Source organism: Pleurodeles waltl, chromosome 7 (assembly GCF_031143425.1).
Source record: "Pleurodeles waltl isolate 20211129_DDA chromosome 7, aPleWal1.hap1.20221129, whole genome shotgun sequence".
NCBI lineage: Eukaryota > Metazoa > Chordata > Amphibia > Caudata > Salamandridae > Pleurodeles > Pleurodeles waltl.
This window is the reverse complement of record NC_090446.1, coordinates 1,060,406,301-1,060,425,860: the sequence shown is the minus strand read 5'-3', so window position 1 is coordinate 1,060,425,860 and position 19,560 is coordinate 1,060,406,301. Positions and strand designations below refer to the sequence as shown.

Genomic DNA, 19,560 nt, shown 5'->3' with positions numbered 1-19,560 from the left:
ACTCCTGCTAGGTGGCCACCTTCTCCAGTGCTCTGGTGTGTACAGTGCCAGGTCATGTAGTTCCTTGTAATGATCAACATCAAAGGTGGATCTGTCTGAATCTTGTAATCTGAAGGGATTGTGTGGCGTCTAGTTAGTTAAACAGTCCAACGGAAAGAGTACAGAGCCTAGGGTGTGGACTGTATTTCTGTACTGCAAGTGTTAATGTGTGTTAGGTGGTTGAGATATGGGTCATGTGAACAGTGTTTCCCTACTGTCTTCAACTCAGAAGTACCACCGTTATGGAATAACATTTCCCCAGCAAGTGTTTAGTAGAAATCCAAAAGTAACATACACAGTTGTAAATTCAATTGTAGGTGGCTCCATAAATCCTCATAAATCCTACTATAGGATGGAGATTGCCAACCAAGATAGGTGAATACAACATGGGTGGAGAGCTCTGCCTAGGTGTAAATCGAAATCTAAGTGTGCAGAGATCTCGGCACTTAGCCTTCTCTTGTGGATCAGCTCCACCTTGCCTTGACCGTGGCACCCTACTGGTGTACAAGCTTACAAACGAATTTGAGAAATACAGAAGTTAGAAAGACAGAGCAAAATCAATAGCATGGGGCCACTATCCACTAAGACATGCACTGAGCTATCCAGCTGCTGACGGACAAGCAGTTATAAGGTTCTGCCAGGGGGAAGGATAGATAAGGAGGAAGACGAGAATGTGTGAACCATGTGCGTCAATCTGTTGAATGAACCAAAACTGACTCAAACCCCTTCTGTTTGGAAAACCCTTAACAAACAGTTTCAAACCCCTGCCTGGAGACAATAATAGAAAGGGAAAATACAGCAGAATGGCTGGTAAAGGAAAAAAACAACAGAGGCAGGTACAGAAAAAGCAGCAAATGGGAAAGCAAATGAAAAGGCAGTAGTTGGGCAAGTAAAGGAAAAAGGCAGCAGAGGAAGTGGAAGAGTGAAAAGGCAAAAGGAAAAGAGGAAGGTGGACAGGTACAGGGAAAGGGCAGGTTAGCGCAGACAGGGAAAACAGCAGAGGGGTGTTAAAGGGAAAGGGTAGTAGAGGGGCTGGTAAAGGTAATGGGCAGCGTAAGGGCTGGTTGACTTATTGACTCTAAAAGAGGGTGCACACTGAGTCCTGAATGTGACCTGCTGAGAGTCAATAAAGACCGTGTAGCTTGCACGGCAGTACGGGCTAGTTGAAACGTTGACCTGCTATAAAGCCGCAAACGCGTGTTCCAAAGACAATAATGATGAAGCTCCGGAAGAGAGCCCCTGCCTCTGTGCCTGCGAGCTCCAGTACAGCAGTCCTCGTATCACGCCTGGGAGATGAAGTCACTGGACAACACACAGGTAGCGCCTCAAATGGAGCCCAACCCGCTGTCTGTGCAATCCTCCTCGCCTCTGACCAATCACCCTGGTTGGCCTTTGACTACTAACCTTAATCCTAGTGACCACCCACCTCTCCTACTTCCTGTATAATTGCAACTACCCCCGGCTCCTCGCTTCTTGCTCGGGTCCAATACCCCTTCCTCACTGCGGCCAGTCAATCTCGAACCTTTGGGCTCACACCACCACTTGCGCGCATTTGCTATATTTTACCTCTTGCCTCTAACGCCCCCTTGTGTAGGATCTCTTTCTCATGTGGGACCCCTGGTATCTCCCCTCTTACCATGTATTTTTTGTCGTCAACGACCCTGACATCTTGCTTCAGACCCCATCCCGTACCTCGGACTCTGAATGTGTGACACTGGATGCGTCTGCCTCCCTCCGCGATACCCTCACCCGGGCGCCCCCAGTTCTGACCTGTCTACGCGCCTGCTGCAGCCCGTGCAGCCGCTGCTGCAGCTCCCGTCCGTAGTTCTGTGCAGCCTCGATGCTCTCCTGGGCTTCCTGCAGCAAGGCTTCCGCCTCTATGTCCATGCCTCTCATGGGTACGGGCGAGGCCAGTTGCAGCCCCCACTCAGCACGCTCGGTCCCCGGCTGCAGCCTCCCCTCTCCCCGGGCGGATGCGGAAGCCTCTACCCGCAAAATGCCGAGGCGGTGCCGCTGCTGTCAGCCCAGCCCGGGGGTGCAAAAAGTTTCAGCATACTTTGAGGAGGCAGCGGTACTCTCAGCCATGCGGCATGTCTGGAGCGGCATGACAGAAGCTCGTGACGGCATGTCATGCGGTATCAGATTGTGACGGGGTCCCATATATTACTAATCTTACTACAACCAGTGTGAGTGTCTTATTCAGGTGATGCATGGGGCAGAGTCGGTTTCATTTTTGTGATACATGCCACAGAGTATGGCTAACGTATGTGGCACATGCCACTGAGTATATATAATTTATTGTATGTGTAGAAGCAGAACATGTCTTATTTACGTGACAAATGCTGACAAACCTATTTTATTTATAAGCCATGACCTGCAACTCTTATCTAATGTATGTAACTCATGTCACTAATTTGGATTATGTTTGTGGACATGCCAACATGCATGCGTAACATGATGCATGGCACAAAGTAAGTCATATATATGTGGCACAATTTACAAAGCATTTCTTAATTTTGGCCACTAATAAATACTCGGGATACATTCTAGTCCATCCTTTTTGTTGCTCACGAGCCCACTCAAGGTAAGACAAGTTATATGCAAATCAGTTTTGGTCCTGCTCCATTATGAACAGTCCAGCAGGTACCCCAGGCTAGGTCCCTTCTAAACAGAACACAAACAACCACACATATAGCACATGTAAGTAATTTGAAGCAGCGTATATCTTCTATATATAGAATGGTAAATCAAAACTTACATAAATATAATTACCTTGACTATAGTTTGGTAGTCAATATTTTGGCTCCAATATTCTATTGGACAACATCATGTCCATGAAGTTCTGACACGCAGCTGCCTATTGTATGCAGCTGTTTATAGTGCCATTTAAGAGATATACCACATAAGGTTTCTTGTTTTGATCCACATGCAACTGAGAGAGAATTCCTCAGTAGTTGGCAACTCAGTCTTGTCAGTGAGTATGCCACTGAAATTATTAACCCATCGACTGATTGTTAGTGTGACATTCTTATAGACTTTCCTTGCTACAGTCGAGTAACTGGCCAGTGGGTTATCACTCTTACTGATGTCAGTAACCATAGATAGTTAGGTATAAAGTGCTTACGTTACACCAATGACCGAAGAAGCGCCTCCTTGTCTGAAGACGACTAAGGAAAAAAAGAAAGAAGACCAATGTTCTGCTGTAAATTAAAATTTCTTTTAGCAGACCATGTCAATTAGCATATCTGGAAAACCCAGCTATTTAGGACCATGGTCTGGATGAAACCAAACTCACCAAAATGTCAAGATAATTCCAACTGACAAGATAATGCACTGGCGACCAAAAACAATCCTACAGGGGATGGATGGAGCTGAAAATCAGCCTCTGTCAGAAGTTCAAAAAGGGATGAATGGTCTATGTGTCAGTGACCCATCACAGACCTGAGAAACATATTCACCCAAAGCAGTTTCTAAAACAGACAAAATACATAGTTTTCTATGGAGGCCAAAGCAGTACAATGATCCAAACAAGTCATGCTAATGGCCTACCACACACAAAACATGCAAAGTGGAACACTTTATTTGAAGAAGGACAATGACTATCACTTGAATCAGGCCTGCTGATTGGATGGACCAATATGGTTGAGGACTTCGGGAAAGTCTACATTGAAATGGATAGCTCCCAAGGTAGGCCTAAGCATAGTAACCCTTCCCTTGTCCATGCCGGTAGGTGGAGCTGGTGGCACCTCTGAGAAGAGAGATCAAGAGAAGTGAGACTGAGGCCTACAATGAACACTCACTACTGAAGGAGGGCTAATCAGGCCATTTTGACCAAATTGGGACTATCACGTCCATCTGCCCCATCTTGCCAGTTTTGGTCCTAAGCTGAGCCAGAAGAATTGGATTCAGGGAAATGGGGGAAAGACATTCAATAGCAACACTGGAAGCCAATGAGACAACATGCTGCTCATACCCCAAGACCTGTTGCCTGAGAAAAAACAAGGAAGATGCATATTGCACTGACCAGCTTAGAGACCCAGTGCCGGAGTCTCAATCTGTTTACCAATAATTATTTTTAAAAAATCCTGCAAAGAAGTGAATGCTTTATTTAGATGGTCTGTCAAGGGGTTGTCCATAAGTCTGTTAGTGATTACCAATAGCATTTGAAAAGTCAGAGAGGGCTGACATCCGGAGTATCTTCCCCCTTACTTCTCAGCTGCAACATGGCCAACATCATTCCTCACAACCACAGCATTCATTTGAAGATCAGAAGCAAAACCTTTGGGAAACAAGATCTAGGGGCTCCCTAGATTTTTCTAATCTATTGCATTAGTGTTCAAGATAGGAGAGTAGTCAAAGGCCCAGCATGCAAGAGAAAAAGTCAAACGTTTCCTCCTACTACAGCTACTAGCACCAGTGGTGAGAATTGTGAGGGGTGGGAGAAGGTATGCCACATACTACATTTGTGGAATTATAATGTAATCCTTATAGTGCTGGGAGCTTTACCAACCAATGCAATGTGGTGCACGAAATACAAAAAAATGATGACAGATTCAGAAGTGAAAATGAATAAAAATGGGAGAAGGTGAATTAGAACATATGAGAAATAATAACACACTCATTTCACACACATACTTAATGATATCATGGGTATTATTCAGTCTGGGATGCATAAAAAAACCTTTTGTTGACATTAGGCATTAAATAGAAATAGTAATTTATCGATTGATATAACTGATGAAAAAGATAGGAAAGAAAGAGAAACGAATACAAGCTTTAACTCCTTACCAATAAGAAGCTCTGGTAAGCATATGGAATAAGATTATAACTCTATATGGTACTACGGTAAGCATATGGAATGAGAACATAGCTCTTTATGGTACTATCAAGGGGTCTGAAAAGGTAGAAATATACTACTTTTTACATGATTTGGGCATTCGGTTGCACTTTAAGTGGTGTATATTGACTGTTTTGCACTTTTTGGCACTTTATGATCAAATTTTTGCACCGCTTCATGAAACTATTGTTGTAAAATTGTGGGGACACATTGCTGTTACATTAGTGTGAAGAGAATTCAAAGAACGTTTCAGTATTGGGTTACAGTAATGTGTTGTAATTTACATCCACTCTATATATATATTTCAGTTGCATTACGAAAGGAGTACATTTTCTAGGTCCTGAAGAAAGTGGATGTAAAAAATGTGTTTCCACCAAAACATAGCATTGCCTTTTTTAACATATTGTCTGATAGCTAAACTGTCAACACTATAAAGAGAAATATATGATCTAATGATCTTTAAATGTTTAATATAGAGAGCTAATTGTTTGGATATATGTGGCCTATAGTAAGTGGATGGGTGAGCTTGAGTCTGATTTAGCTAATACTAGATCATTGATTCTTATTGTTGTAACTGTGATTTATGATTGTTTATAAGATTTTTTTTCTTTTAAATGTTATAAAGGACTGTGCAAGGAATTGTTATATACTTCTAGTTACGATAAAAAAGAGACAGTTTAAAGTGGATATGTGCACCATATACCACATAGCATAATTGAATTGTGCTGGTATAGGTAATTCAAGATAGTTGTATATAATTTTCTCTATACCTATTTTTTTGGGAAGGAATGACTTTTAAGATAAGATTGAAACAGTACATGGAAGAGTAGTACAATGCTTTGGAATATGAAAAAGAAAACATGAAGCATTAAGACAAGGTATAATGCACAATGATCCGTGGAAGGTCCAGTAGATTAAGAGGGTCTGTCGCAACTGATATAGTTAAAAGGGAGTGGAGAGGGATGAAGATGATAGTGAGAGGGGAGACAAGAGAGAAGAGATAAAAAGTTGGGGGGCTATATTGGAAACATAATCCGTCTGAAGTGTTAGATCAGTATGATCAGTGTTTTAGGGGTATTAACTTTTTGTTGATACATATCTAATTTAGACCATAGTTGTCTGGAGGAATTGCTGTTAAAGTTAGTGTTGTGTATAATATTGTCAGAGCTTCTGATAAAGCAAACCCATTCCCACCATGTATGATATGAGATGTTACTGTAGATTTTCCAGTTGGAAAGAATGGTCTTAATGCCCAGAGTCAATAGTAGGTCAAAGATCATTCTGTCCCAGTACAGTAGTGCGCTAAAGAGGTGGTTGATAGTATCTGCATAGATGCCTACTGAGACTATAGTGTGGGTCCAGGGAATCCTGACTTAAAAAATATCACAAAGTGTGTTTTCGGTGTCTTTCCATAAAGGGTGGATGTGTTTACAATAATAAGTTTCCCTTTATGTTCATTGTAGTGCCAGCAGGAGTCCAAATCTAAAAGGAATCCTTTGTGTAAGCATACCGGAGTCCAATATTTTCTGTTTATTGTCCAAAATTTGCATTGCGATATTAGAGGGGAGAATTTATACTTAAGCGAGGAACCCCATATATTTTTCCAGTTATTTGGTGGTGTATGAGACTTATGATTAGAGCAAGAGTCACCCCCATGTGCTTTGTATGGACACGTGCTCTGTTTTTTTGTAGTTATATGAGGCTGGCTCTCTATATAGTGCACTAAAATGAAGTACACTGTGCAGAGAGTCCAGTGGATCCCCAATTGGTATTGCAGAGGCAACAGTAGATAGTACTGATGCTTGTATTGTGGGCAAGCAGTTAGGCTTATCAGAAGGTAGTGCTAAGCTTTTGTTGTACTCACAGATGCAATAAATGAGACACACACTCAAGGAATAAATCTGGGAAAATTTAGAAAAATACAATTTATTTTTATATATGTTTCAAACCCAAGAACTTCGTAATCAGGTAAGTAGATTTACAAACATAAATACTTTGAAGTTTCAAAAATCAACACTTTGTGCAATTTTTCAATTCAGCAATGTTAATTTACAGGGAGAAAACAAGAATGTAGTTTTGCAGGTAATTACACAACTTACAAATCTAGGCTTCGTGGATTTAGATCAACACCAATATTAACCAATGGAGACTGTGGGTGAAAGAAAATGTGCTGCTCAGGGGTGAGTAAAGTGGCATGAGGGGTCGATCTCTTGCGGCTGAGGTAAGCACAAGGGGAGCACAAGGCAGTACCAAACTTACACCCTCAGCAACACAGGGGCGGCTCAGTGCAGAGTGCCAACACAGCATTGGGCGCCCAATGCAAGTCTACAGAGGAGATCAGTTTTGGAAAAAGGCTGCAGGGTTGGGCCAGGAAGCTGAATGAAGAAAACTCATAGCTGCCCAGGTACTTTCTGATGCTAGCGGATGTAGGGACACTAACAGTCTAGCTCCCCCAGGCCCATGGGCTCAGGTTCAGGGATGTCCTTTGGCATCTGGAGCAGCTTACTGGGCAGGTCGCGGTCAGGGGGAGTCTTCGGTTTGAGGCTGCAGACTTTGAGGCAGAATTCTCGCAGGGGTCAGCCCACAATAGAATCAGACTCACTATCGCTGGGGAAGCTTCGCAAGACCACTGGGCCACTTGGACTCGGGCGTGGGTGTGGGCGTGGGTGCTGAGGTGGGTTTGGAAGTGGTTTCGCTGTTCTTCAGGGCAGAATTATTTCTCTTATAAAGTTGGTTTATTCTTGAACTGGTCCGCTGTTCCCGAGAGATCTTGATCTTTATCAAAGGCAGGCAGTCCTCCCAAAGCTTTTGAGGTCACTGGGTTGCAGGACAGTTTGACTTTTGGCGCAGGATCGTCGAGGTCTGCAGACAGGCCAGTAGTGCTGCGGCCAAGTCAGTTGGTGTCTGCAGTCTACTCTGCTGATGCAACTCTGCAGTGTCATAGGTCATCAGGGATCAGGGATCATAGTTCTAGAATTCAGAGGTGACACCTAATTACCGAATTTAGGGGCGTTACAGGGAGTGCTAGGTGGTAACCAATGGGCTACCCACCTTTAGGGTGACTACACCCTTTTTATGACCACCTCCATTGGGAAGTGGGCATAACCCTAACCCTAGTGGCCTAATTCCTTCCAAACAAGATGGAGGAATTAAAAAAGTAGTGTCCACTTCAGCACACCCACCTTAGCCGTGGGACTGGCATAAAGTGGGCACTCCTACTAAATTAACAAATTTTCCAGCCAGTCCTACCGCCAAAAGTGGGGACAGGTATTGGGGTCAACCTTCTCTACCATTTGGAGAGGCCTGGGTTTTACAAAGGGGGCAAGTCTTTTGAAGCTACCTGCCCTGGAATGTCCATTCTGTCTGGACGAGGTGTTAACACCTCCCCCACAAATCAGGCCTTTGTTCTGAGCCTTCAAGAGCATTGGCTCTCACCTCTGGGGGGCAGAACTCTGTCTAAGGTGGCTGCATTGGTTTTGAACAGTCAGTGTCCATGCTAGGCGTTGGTAGGTTTTCAGAGGACACGAGTGTGTACATTAATAAATCCATCACTGGATTCAGTGAGGGTTTATTAATACGCGATGTTTGATACCAAACATCCCTATCTTCAGTGAAGCCATCATGTAGCTGGTGAACTCATAATGACCAATGTGCTGGTCGTAGTGAACAGTGTCTAGCACATGTGTTTAAAATGGCTTCCCTGTCCACTTATTATGTCTGAGAATCAACAAAGACACAGCAGGGTCATACACTCACATGTAAAATAATGGACCCTGTCTTTAGGGCTGGAAGGCCTGCTAGAGGAGTGACTTACATCTATTGCATGCAGTGCAAAGGGTACAGGGCACATAGGCTGTGTGCCATGTCATGTTTTCTTTTTACTTCTGCACCAAGACACGCAACCTGCGAAAGCAGCACTGTGCATACATAGTGAGCAGGTTCCTGAAAGTGGCGCAATTTGTGCTGCAGCCCTCAGGGGCCAGCCTTTGGTACCGCATTCCCTAGGTACCAGGGGTACCATTTACTAGGGACTTACAGTAATAGCTAAAGGTTTGCCAACTGGGAAAAACAACTGTGCAGTTTTTGGGGAAAGAGATCTGGCACTGGGGACCTGTTTAGTCAGAATTGCACCAGAAACCAGGCACAAAGTGGGGGGGTGACCATGCCAAATAGAGCACTTTCCTACTGTCATGTTTTATAGATAGTAGAACCTGTATGAGGCTTAAGAATAAGATTTTGGAGGAAAGTTAAGCAGTCCTCTTTTTTTATTGTGGAGAGCTACTTTTAAGGTTGGCAAATGGTAAAAATCCATAGGTTGGAGCTTAAATCTTTCAGAAAGTGTAGTAAAGGGTTTAGAATGACTGGGGAGGATATCTTTAACAAAGAGTATTCCGGGCGAAACCCAGTGTTTACAGAAATCAAGAGATGGGTCTAATTTGATCAGCTGATTGTACCATAAGGATGCATTCTGACCCTTCTAATTTATCAAACCATTTGTCAAAGTGTTTAGTAGTTCGTATTTTTTCTAATAAAAGGATCACATGGACACAGAGGGAGTCATTATGAGTGTGGCGGTCTCATGACTGCCATGTTGTCGGTGGCAGTCGTTCCGTCAACAGGCTGGCGGAGAAGACCGCCAAATTATGACCATGACAGTCTTCCCAACAGAATACAGCCAATCCACCGCCGGCCCCGCCAATGCAGTCAGGCCGCCATGGACGACGGCAGCCACCTTCAGGCCGGCGGAGACCATGTTCCTGCCGGACCGATTACGAGGCTGCACAACGCCAAGGTTTTCACAGCAGTCGCCCTACCACAGAAACCCTGGCGGAAACCAGCTCTATAAAAGGAGACACATTCAGGAACACACACCCATCTTGGGCAGTCATAGAACCTGAGCTACACGTCTTCCTGCTGCTCCCAATATGACACCAGAACCAGCGACGATGACAGCAACCGTGAATCGTGAGTACGCACACTTACCTATCACCGTTGCTTAATGCCAATGTATCAACACACGCACACCATACACATCCTGAATGGGTGGCGATAGGGACACACACGTGTACCCTGACACTGACATGTACACCCACACACAGCCACATAAACACACGCACATACATGATACACACACTACGGCCAACACACACACACACTTCCAAATCACACACCAAAACCCAGATACCCAGCACCAGCACAGTCAAACACTACACAACACAACCAAATGATACAACAACACTACAACCGTAACACCTCAAAAACACCATCATTAATCCACAATACACACCTCCACTTGAGAACTCATACATACACCACAACCTAACAACACCAGAGAACCGACACACACAATCACACATCCATACAACAAGGCATACATCATATCCCGACAACACACATACCAATGGATCTAACATCCCAACCAATACACACACTCACACACACAGTACAACCACAAAAGGGCACACAACACATGAAATAATACATGTCAACACAATCTCTACACACAATATCAACATTAATCCATGTCCCAAACTCATACATGCCCATCACACAATACACAGCCATCACAGTGGGACAAATGTAATGCACACACCCAGACATGCTGGCCAAACACAACTTGTAACACAACCACCACATACACAAAATGTAGTCACACATAAACAAAAGCAGCCAAGACCAAAACAGCCATAAGGAAGTAAAGACAGGACTAAAATCTAACCTTGGAGCTAACAACTGGGTGGCCCAGATGTATAGCAATAAGTAAATAAATAAATATAAATACAGAACTTTGTACATTATAAGAGACCATAGGCCAGTCCAAACACATATGTGGTGCATGCACATATGACACATTCCAGTGCCCCTACTTGACTCCTGACTTCCATACAACCTCCACAGGTACGAGCATCAAGGGGCAGGCAGACACCTCAGGGAATAGAGGGGGCTGTATGGGGGGGTTTAGCTTGGGAGGTGGATCTTTGGGCTTGGGCTTGGGAGTGGAAGGCTTAAGTCGAGGCTTGGGAGAGGCTGACTTCTTGGCGGGGGAGGGGCATGGCTACCTGATAGAAGGCCAGTGGAGGACTTGGAGGGGTGGAAGGGCTGGAGTTGGGAAGGGACACAGATCTTCTGGGGGTCACAAGAGGTGCGAGAGGAGTAGGGAAAAGGTTCAACTCTGAGAGAAAAAACGTCTTCGACACACAGGGATGGTCATGGCAAAAGGGATTGGGAGTGGAGGGAGAGGGAGTGGTTGTAAGAGGTGTTTTGGTGGATGTCTTGGGTGCATGTGTGTGCAAGGTATGCTTGTGTGTACTGGGTGTCTGTTGGGTGGGTGAGTGTGGGTGTTTATGTGTTTTGGGAGGAGGAGGGGTGGAGGTGATGGGAGATGCCTTGGTGGATGGGTGACTGTCTGTTGGGTGGTGACTGCAGGTATGGTGGATGTGCTTAATGTAGGCATGTCTGTGGTTGTGACGTCTGCGGATGTGGTGACTGGGGTAGATGTCTGCGGGCCTGCTATTGTGGTGGCTGTGGGTAGGATAGGAGTTGTGGCTGTATCAGTGAATGTTGGTGTGGTGTCTGCTGGTGTGTCTGGTGTAGTGTCTGTGAAGGTGGGGGTAGTAGGGGAGTCAGCGCAGGTAGTGAGTGTCTGTGTGTCTGGAGGTGGGTGTTGTCTGTGTGCATGCAAGTGGTGGGTCTTGTGGTGCTTGTGTCTTTCAGCTGTACCCTTGGATGTTGAGATGGATGCATGCTTGTCTGTCTGTGTGCTTTGGCTTGGATGGGGATCAGGGGAATGGGATTGGGAAGAGGAAGGTGGAGGGGGGACGGAAGACAAAGGGTGACTGGCTGCCGTCAGTGTGGAAGCCAGAACCTGCAAGGATCTCTGTAGGCCAGCCAGTGTACCATGAATGCCCTCCAGGAACGCATTGCTCTGCTGCACTTCAGTTGCCAGTACCTAGATGGCATTTAAAATGGTCGACTGACCCACAGAGATCAATCTCAGGAGGTCAATAGCCGCCTCACTGAGGGCAGCAGGGCTGACAGGGGCAGAGGTGCCTGCATCGACGGAGATGCCCACGCTCCTGGGTGAGCAGGCACGGACAACTGGGTGGGGAGCTACAGGGAAGGTGGTGGTAGTAAAGGGGGTATTGGACAAAGGTGGTGCTGGAGTGGTCCCAGAAGGGTCCGCCACTGCCAGAGAGCATCCACTGGAGGAGGATTCTGAAGATAATGAAGCGGAAGATCCGGTCTCCCCTGTGGCACTTCCCTCGCCCTCCGGGCCACTGGGCCCCTCGCTATCATTGGTTGCAGTACTCCGGGTCCCATGGCCAGCAGCATCCCCACTCAACTGCGCCCCATCTCTTTTGCCTGCCGATGCACATAAATAGAGATAGAGAGAGGGAGAGAGGGTCATCACATTCTTCACATACACACATTAGAACAAGGACAACTGTAGGTATACATCTCCTGGCTACGCTATGACATCTCGTAACCCACATAACCTATGTCATGTCACAACATGTTACTCCTATCCAGCCCTTTATGTCTTCCCTCTCACCCACATCATAATTAAACTGAGGTAGCACGACTGGAGCATTCCAAGAAATCACCTGTAAAGCTATGTCAGTATGCTCATCATGCCCTGGCTGAAGCAGAAAATCTGTCCTAATCTGGATCAGAAGTTTCCATACTCCTATAACCTTTAGGAAAAACAGTTGACTGATCACAACTTAACATGCATGTTCTGAATCTTCACCTGACCAGTCCATTTCCATAAGTAATGTCCCATGATAGTTAAGAAACTCAATTCACAGACCACACAGCATCTGCCATGCTATTCACATGTCTGGCTGAACCCTCTGTACATATATGTCATAATGGAAATAATCACTAATGTAGCCACAACATGAGGCACTTTCATACAGGTAACATCTGAGGTGTATAATACATGTCTGGAGAACAGCCATGTCACTACATGTACCAAATTCCAGAGGAACCTCTGCAGACCCTGAACACAGATACACCACATCACTTCATACATGCATGTGCAGCTACAGTGGGCTACAAAGCACACATGAGACATCCACTGACAATCACTGAGTGCAGTGTAAGAACACCTAAACACTAGCCAGCCACAGAAAACATCATAGGGCACCTACAATTCCACCTGACATGCTGTTACAGTTCCACCCCATGGGTAAAGCGGTTGTACGACGGAACACCGACTTCCGAAACAACGAGTGCCTTAACAACAAGGTCGGAACACCGACCTCGTTGTTACTACTAATGCTTTTACCACGAATGCCTTAACAACGATATTTCGTTGTAAAGGCATTCCTGATAAAAGCATTAGTAATAGGCACTATTGATCCTGCATCCTTCACCCCAACCCCCCAACCCCACCCCAAAATCTAAATCCCCCTGACCCCCTACCCCCCCAACCCCACCCCAAAACCTAAAACCCCCTAACCCCCACCCCCTCCCCAAAACCAAAAACGCCCCACCCCCCAACCGCACCCCAAAATCTAAAACCCCCTGTCCCCCACCCCCTCCCCAAAACCAAAAACGCCCCACCCCCCCAACCACACCCCAAAACCTAAAACCCCCTGACCCCCACCCCCTCCCCAAAACCAAAAACGCCCCAGCCCCCAACCTCGCCCCAAAACCTAAAACCCCCTGACCCCCCACCCCTGCCCCAAAACCAAAAACGCCCCACCCCCAACCCCACCCCAAAACCTAAAACCCCCTGACCCCCCACCCCCTCCCCAAAACCAAAAATGCCCCACCCCCCCAACCCCACCCCAAAAACTAAAACCCCCTGACCCCCCACCCCCTCCCCAAAACCAAAAACGCCCCACCCCCCAACCCCACCCCAAAACCTAAAACCCCCTGACCCCCACCCCTCCCCAAAACCAAAAACGCCCCACCCCAAAACCTAAAACCCCCTGACCCCCACCCCTCCCCAAAGCCAAAAACGCCCCACCCCCCAACCCCACCCCAAAACCTAAAACCCCCTGACCCCCACCCCCTCCCCAAAACCAAAAACGCCCCACCCCCCAACCCCGCCCCAAAACCTAAAACCCCCTGACCCCCCACCCCCTCCCCAAAGCCTAAAACGCCCCATCCCCGCCCCAAAACCTAAAACCCCCCACTTACCTTAGTCGTCCCCTCGTCATCTGCGTCGTCCTCCCCAGCCGACTCCCTTCTTTGTACCTTAACCACGCATGTTCGTTGTTCAGGACATGCGTAGTTAAGGCACAAAATAACGAAGTCGTGGTTAAAACAAGCGTTGTTCCGCTTTCGTTAACCAAGACTTCGTTATAAAAAATTCGGCATAAAGGACGTTTCCCGGGTAAAGCAACACCACTCAAACATTTCCTGACGTAATTACCTGTACCTAAGTCCAGACAACACACATATCCCACTAACGAGATGTACACATGGAGCTACACGACTGCTGTTACACTGACAACATATCCCACACCAACACCTATATTAGAAATTGTAGTACAGCTAAACCATGAAATCTTGAAATTAGAAGTCATTCAATAACAATTCCTGTCCAAACTGCCCACATCAGCTAGGCAAAGGGTAGCAGTGATTGACCCACTCTATTACATGTGACCCCAAGTAACCATTTAGAAATGATGTAGGCAGATAACATATGTGTCACTGTTATTGCTAGGACATTGGCACACATAGCATGGACATGCATATTGTCAAAGAGTAGCTCTGCCTAGCCAGTTACTGCCTGAAGAATGCCATGGAAATGCATGAAAAGGACATATAGACAAAATCAGACAACCAGAGTAGAAAAGCCTTCCCTTACTACCTTCACATACCCCATAGTACGTAGATGATGGGACAATGGGGGTACATCTACAGACCGATATGTAAAGTCCTATACTGGCCATTTCTGTGGAGTGATTGAGATGCCAGCCTCACATGGAGTCATTACCTGTACCAGGACAAATGTTACATCCTGCTGTACAAAATATGTCATGCACCCAGTTGCAAATACAGGTGATCAAGACAGATGAGAGTGCTCAGACACCTTAGAGCTACTAGAGCACATATGCTGAAAGATGGACAAGGACATACTCTATGGGTAGGATGGAACAGCAGCTTACATTCATAAAAATGGGTGGGTGGACTCACACATATGGCATTGTCATCTGAGCATCTCCGCATGCAGTCATAGTTAAGTCTTGACGCAAGTGAAATAAACGTCCACATAGCAAGCCATGAATGCCAGATCAACATCTAACAGTCGGGCAATATGGGTACTACGTATTCCCACTAATCTACATAGATGTAGCACCTACAACATTGTCACAGCTGCTACTGTGTGACTGCGAACACCATACAACCAGAGCCAAGTACAAGAATAAAGTCAGTTCTCACCCCCTTGTGGCTGCTGTGCTGCCCTCAAACTTCCATCCACCTCATGGTAGGCTACCACCAAAATGCGTGCCATTAGGGGGGTCAGGGTCCAGCGGGCACCCCTCCCTCATTGGAAGGATATCCCCAGTTGGGCATCCGCAGTCTTCTAAGCCTAGCGTCTCTGCCGGCTGTGGACCCCCAGGGTCCGCACTTGCATGGCTATGGCACGCTAGATCCCCTTCTTCTGATGGGCATTTACCTGCATGGATGACACAGACAAAAGGAGAAAGTCATGTATACACATCTGTCACTGCAAGTAGGCATACATACCCATCCTCTCTGCTCACATGCCTTCACAATATGGCATCTGCATGCATCTACACCCTCACCAGTTCACATGCCTGAATAAATGTCACACAAAACACCTATCACACATGGCTGGGCCATTAAACTCACTTGCTCCTCTGGTGCCCCATAGAGCTGTCCATACAAGGGTAGGACCTCCTCCACTAGCTTATCGAGCTGTTCGGGGACGAAGGCAGGAGACTTATCACCTGCAGGATGTGGCATGATGGCTGCTAGAAGCAGTACACAGCAGCTCATGTCATGGAGGTCTTGCTGGCAACAGTGTCAGGAGTCATGTGAGCAAAACTGCAGAAAATGGCGGTCACGGCCACCACATACAGGACCGTCCCTGCCGGCGGTCATGCCCAGTGGCCATAGTCAGCCAAAGGCAGCAATGTTAACTAATGAAAAGCTGCAGGGTGGTTGCGACCGCCTATTGCCATGACGACTTCCGCCTGTGGACTTAAGTTACTTCCAGCTGTCAACTACAGTAGGTCCGGCGCCTGCCATTTTGGGTACATGTAATCAATGGATGTTCTAAATAATCTGTGTCAGTCACTTACTCCATTTTCAGTGTAACCGTATGCTGGGCCATCATGGTTGTGCAACATATTGTGACAATCTTTACACAATGACGTGTTCAGTCTGTCTATATGTTGAGAACTATGTAAAGCGACTCTGAGGTACAAAGGCCACGGCTAGGTATAGGTAGATACCAAAACATATGTGTAATGAGTCCATGACAGCAAAGTCACCCACACATGTACAATTACATAGGTTTCATATGTACATTCCAATTTACATGTAATTCAATGTGCAGCAATGAGGGTGAATTAGGTGCATATCTATGGTCTGTATTTTTTATGTCAGCTGTCCTACGCCACCTCTAAAGATGTTAGGCGTCAGGTAATATACAATGTGTTGTTGATGCGTGCATACTGCATAACTCATTGTACATTCTGTCCTCTCAACATAGTTAGCCTGCCATGAGGAGAGTGGGATAACCACCAGTGTACCGTCCACTAGTTGACCTAGCAACCATGGAAGACAGACATGTCATCCAGACATATTGCCTGAATCGTCATACCATCTTGGATCTATGTACACAGTTGGAGCCAGCCATTCGCAATCCCTATTGCATAACTCCCTTAGTTCAAGTATTTTCAGTGCTACACTTCCTTGCCACAGGGTCCTTTGAGAATAATGTCGCCTTAACATCAGGGATGTCTCAGCCCATGTTCAATCTGGTGTTGAAGGATGTACTGTGTGCCTTGTTGAAGCACCTGGACAGCTACCTCAGATTCCCCCAAAGAGTGTATTTGGCATTTGTGAAAGCAGATGTTTATGAAATGGGACTCATTCCTCGTGTGGTAGGAGCCATTGATGGCACCCATGTAGCCCTTGTCCTTCCCAGTGTCAATAAACAGGTGTATAGGAACAGGACGAACTGCCACTCAATCAACGTACAGGTGGTGTGTCTGGCAGACCAGTACATCTCACAAGTCACAGCCAAGTTTCCTGGATCAGTGCATGATTCCTACATAATGCGGAACAGCATTGTTCCACATCTGTTGGCACGATTTCAAACAGGGAGGGCCTGGCTGCTTGGTAAGTATGTATTGTAGTGTGCATTTCAGTGTTATGTCACCTGTTATCACATCATAGGCAGTCGCTGAAGGTATTAATGTTTTGTTCTACCACTGTGTTCACAGGTGACTGGCTATGCAAACCTTCCTTGGCTGTTGACACCAGTGAGGTACCCAGCCACGCCAGGGGAACTCTGTCTCATTGAGTCCCTCAGGAGGACAAGGCGTGTAATTGAGCGAACATTCGGGCTCCTGAAGGCAAGATTCATGTGCCTGGACCAATCTGGAGGTGCCCTCCTCTACTCACCTCAAAAGGTATGCCAAATAATTGTTGCCTGCTGCGTGTTCCACAATCTAGCCCTGAGACATCAGATACCATTGATAGCAGATGAGGGAGAGGCAGCAGAACCTGGGCTGGTAATGCTGATATGGCAAGTGATTAAGAGCCAGAGGAAGAAGGTTCAGCTGACTCTATGACAGAGCTCATCAATCAGTACTTCCACTGACATCCAGGTATGTGAAGTGTTGCATGTGCACATTTTGATGTGGATGGCTGCCATAACATCTCCTGACTAGATTCATCAGTGGTGGTGTAATGAGCTCCAATGCCAATATGTGAGTTGGGAAAGCTGACTGGTAGACTGTAAAGTGTACAGTAATAGAGGGTCAGCTCAAGCATGTACTGTTACATCTGATCCTAACATTCACTTCAGGAATATACTATGCAGTATTGAGCTATGCTTCTTGCATTCTCCTATCCTCTTTTCCTGCCACTCACTGACATTGCATTTTCGTGTTTGGCTCTGCATTTTCGTGTTTGCCTCTGCAACCTATGGCTTGCGGTATTCATTGTCGGTAGCTAATGTTAGTAGGTGACAGACATGAGAGTTTTTAATGACAAATAGCAGGTAAATTGGATATAGCTACAGGGGGGTGTAAACTCGTTTGTACTCCATTCAGACATGTGGAAATGTGACCGCTTTGTACTTTCCTATTACCAGTGGGGCTGGGAGGATGTGAAATGGTATTGTTCATGTCAGTTGAAGTATGTGGCACTTGTGTGAAGAATGGATCATGGCCTCTGACTACACAGTGGGGGGAGTAGTTTGTGATGACCATGGGGCCTAGCTGTGTTTGTATTCTGATGTTGCTGTACAAGGTGCAGATTACTGTAAAGTGACAAATCAGTAAGAACATTACTCCAGGTATAGGCCCTATGTTTGTGTATGATTAATGTTCTGGGTCCTCAGTGATGTCATATGTGTGTTCCACTGTATATGTGATCATGTATCTATGGTATGTGTATGTGATGAGTCTGTACCTGGTGATATATAGGTCCATTCTGGGTGCCCCTGCTTTGTAGGTGGGTTACCATGGCCATGACTTCTGTTACCTGTATTAGTGCATTGTGTGCTACCATGCCTTTCATCCTGATAGTACTCTCGGTCATGCTCTATTTGCAGATTGGAATACTGACTATACTATGGAGTTGGCTGAATTGCAACCTCCTTGACACGTGTCCTGTGACATCTCTGTTGTAATATGTCTCATGCTGTGGGAGGCTCTGTCTGATGACCATTACACTGCTGCTTGATGCAGGGGGCATGACCTCACCACAGTTGGCAAGCATGGCAATTGTTGAGGTATTAATAAAGATACATATACAGTAGCTGTGCTCAATTGTGGTTTATTGTGCATATCATGATGAATAAGGTCAAAATCAAAGTGGTAAAATGAAAAAAGGGGTGATGAGTTAGGTCAGGGTTCTGCAAAGTCAGTCCTGGAGAACCGGGTCCATGCCAGATTTTTAGCATATCCACATTTAGAAAAAAGATGTTTCAGAAATCTACATTTTCCTAAATGTGGATATGCTAAAAATCTGGCATGGACCCGGCTCTCCAGGATCGACTTTGCAGAACCCTGAGTTAGGTCATGGTAGATGGATTCATCAGAGTAGCAGCTACACCAGTTGGTTACACAGGTCCAGTGTCCATGGGAAAATTGAGTCATGTCTCAGAATAGTCTACAGGGTGTTTCAGTGGCACACAAGGGTGACATATCATGTGAGGTTCACTTCCTGGCAGTGGGTTTGGTCTTGGCATCTGCTCTAGCCAGATGTCTGGTGAACGTCCACGTTTTAGGGGGAAGGGTAGTTCTCCAGCTACAGAGGGAGGGGTGTCTGAGGATTGTGGTTCCCCTGGCAGGGTCTCCATTCCACTAGCTGCCGCAGATGTAGATGGGTCAGATGTTAGGTTGCTAGTGGAAAGGGCCTGATGGTGTGTTGAGGAACCAATGAAGGTGGTATTGATGTCCCTCACCACCCCTGCAATGGTAGCCATGGTGGCATTATGTGCCTGCCACTGCTACATGACTTCC

General features: G+C 46.1%; 1 protein-coding gene across 1 annotated transcript in view; it reads right to left on the bottom strand.

Annotated features, from left to right (window-relative positions):
• Positions 1 to 2,129, bottom strand: part of CRLF3 (cytokine receptor like factor 3) — a 267,848-nt gene extending 265,719 nt beyond the window's left edge. Inside the window, exon 1 of the mRNA XM_069199994.1 lies at positions 1,810 to 2,129. Within this exon, the coding sequence (XP_069056095.1) occupies positions 1,810 to 1,935 (126 nt within the window). The 5' untranslated portion in view covers positions 1,936 to 2,129. The remainder of the gene's footprint in view (positions 1 to 1,809) is intronic.
• Positions 2,130 to 19,560: the final 17,431 nt, after the last annotated feature.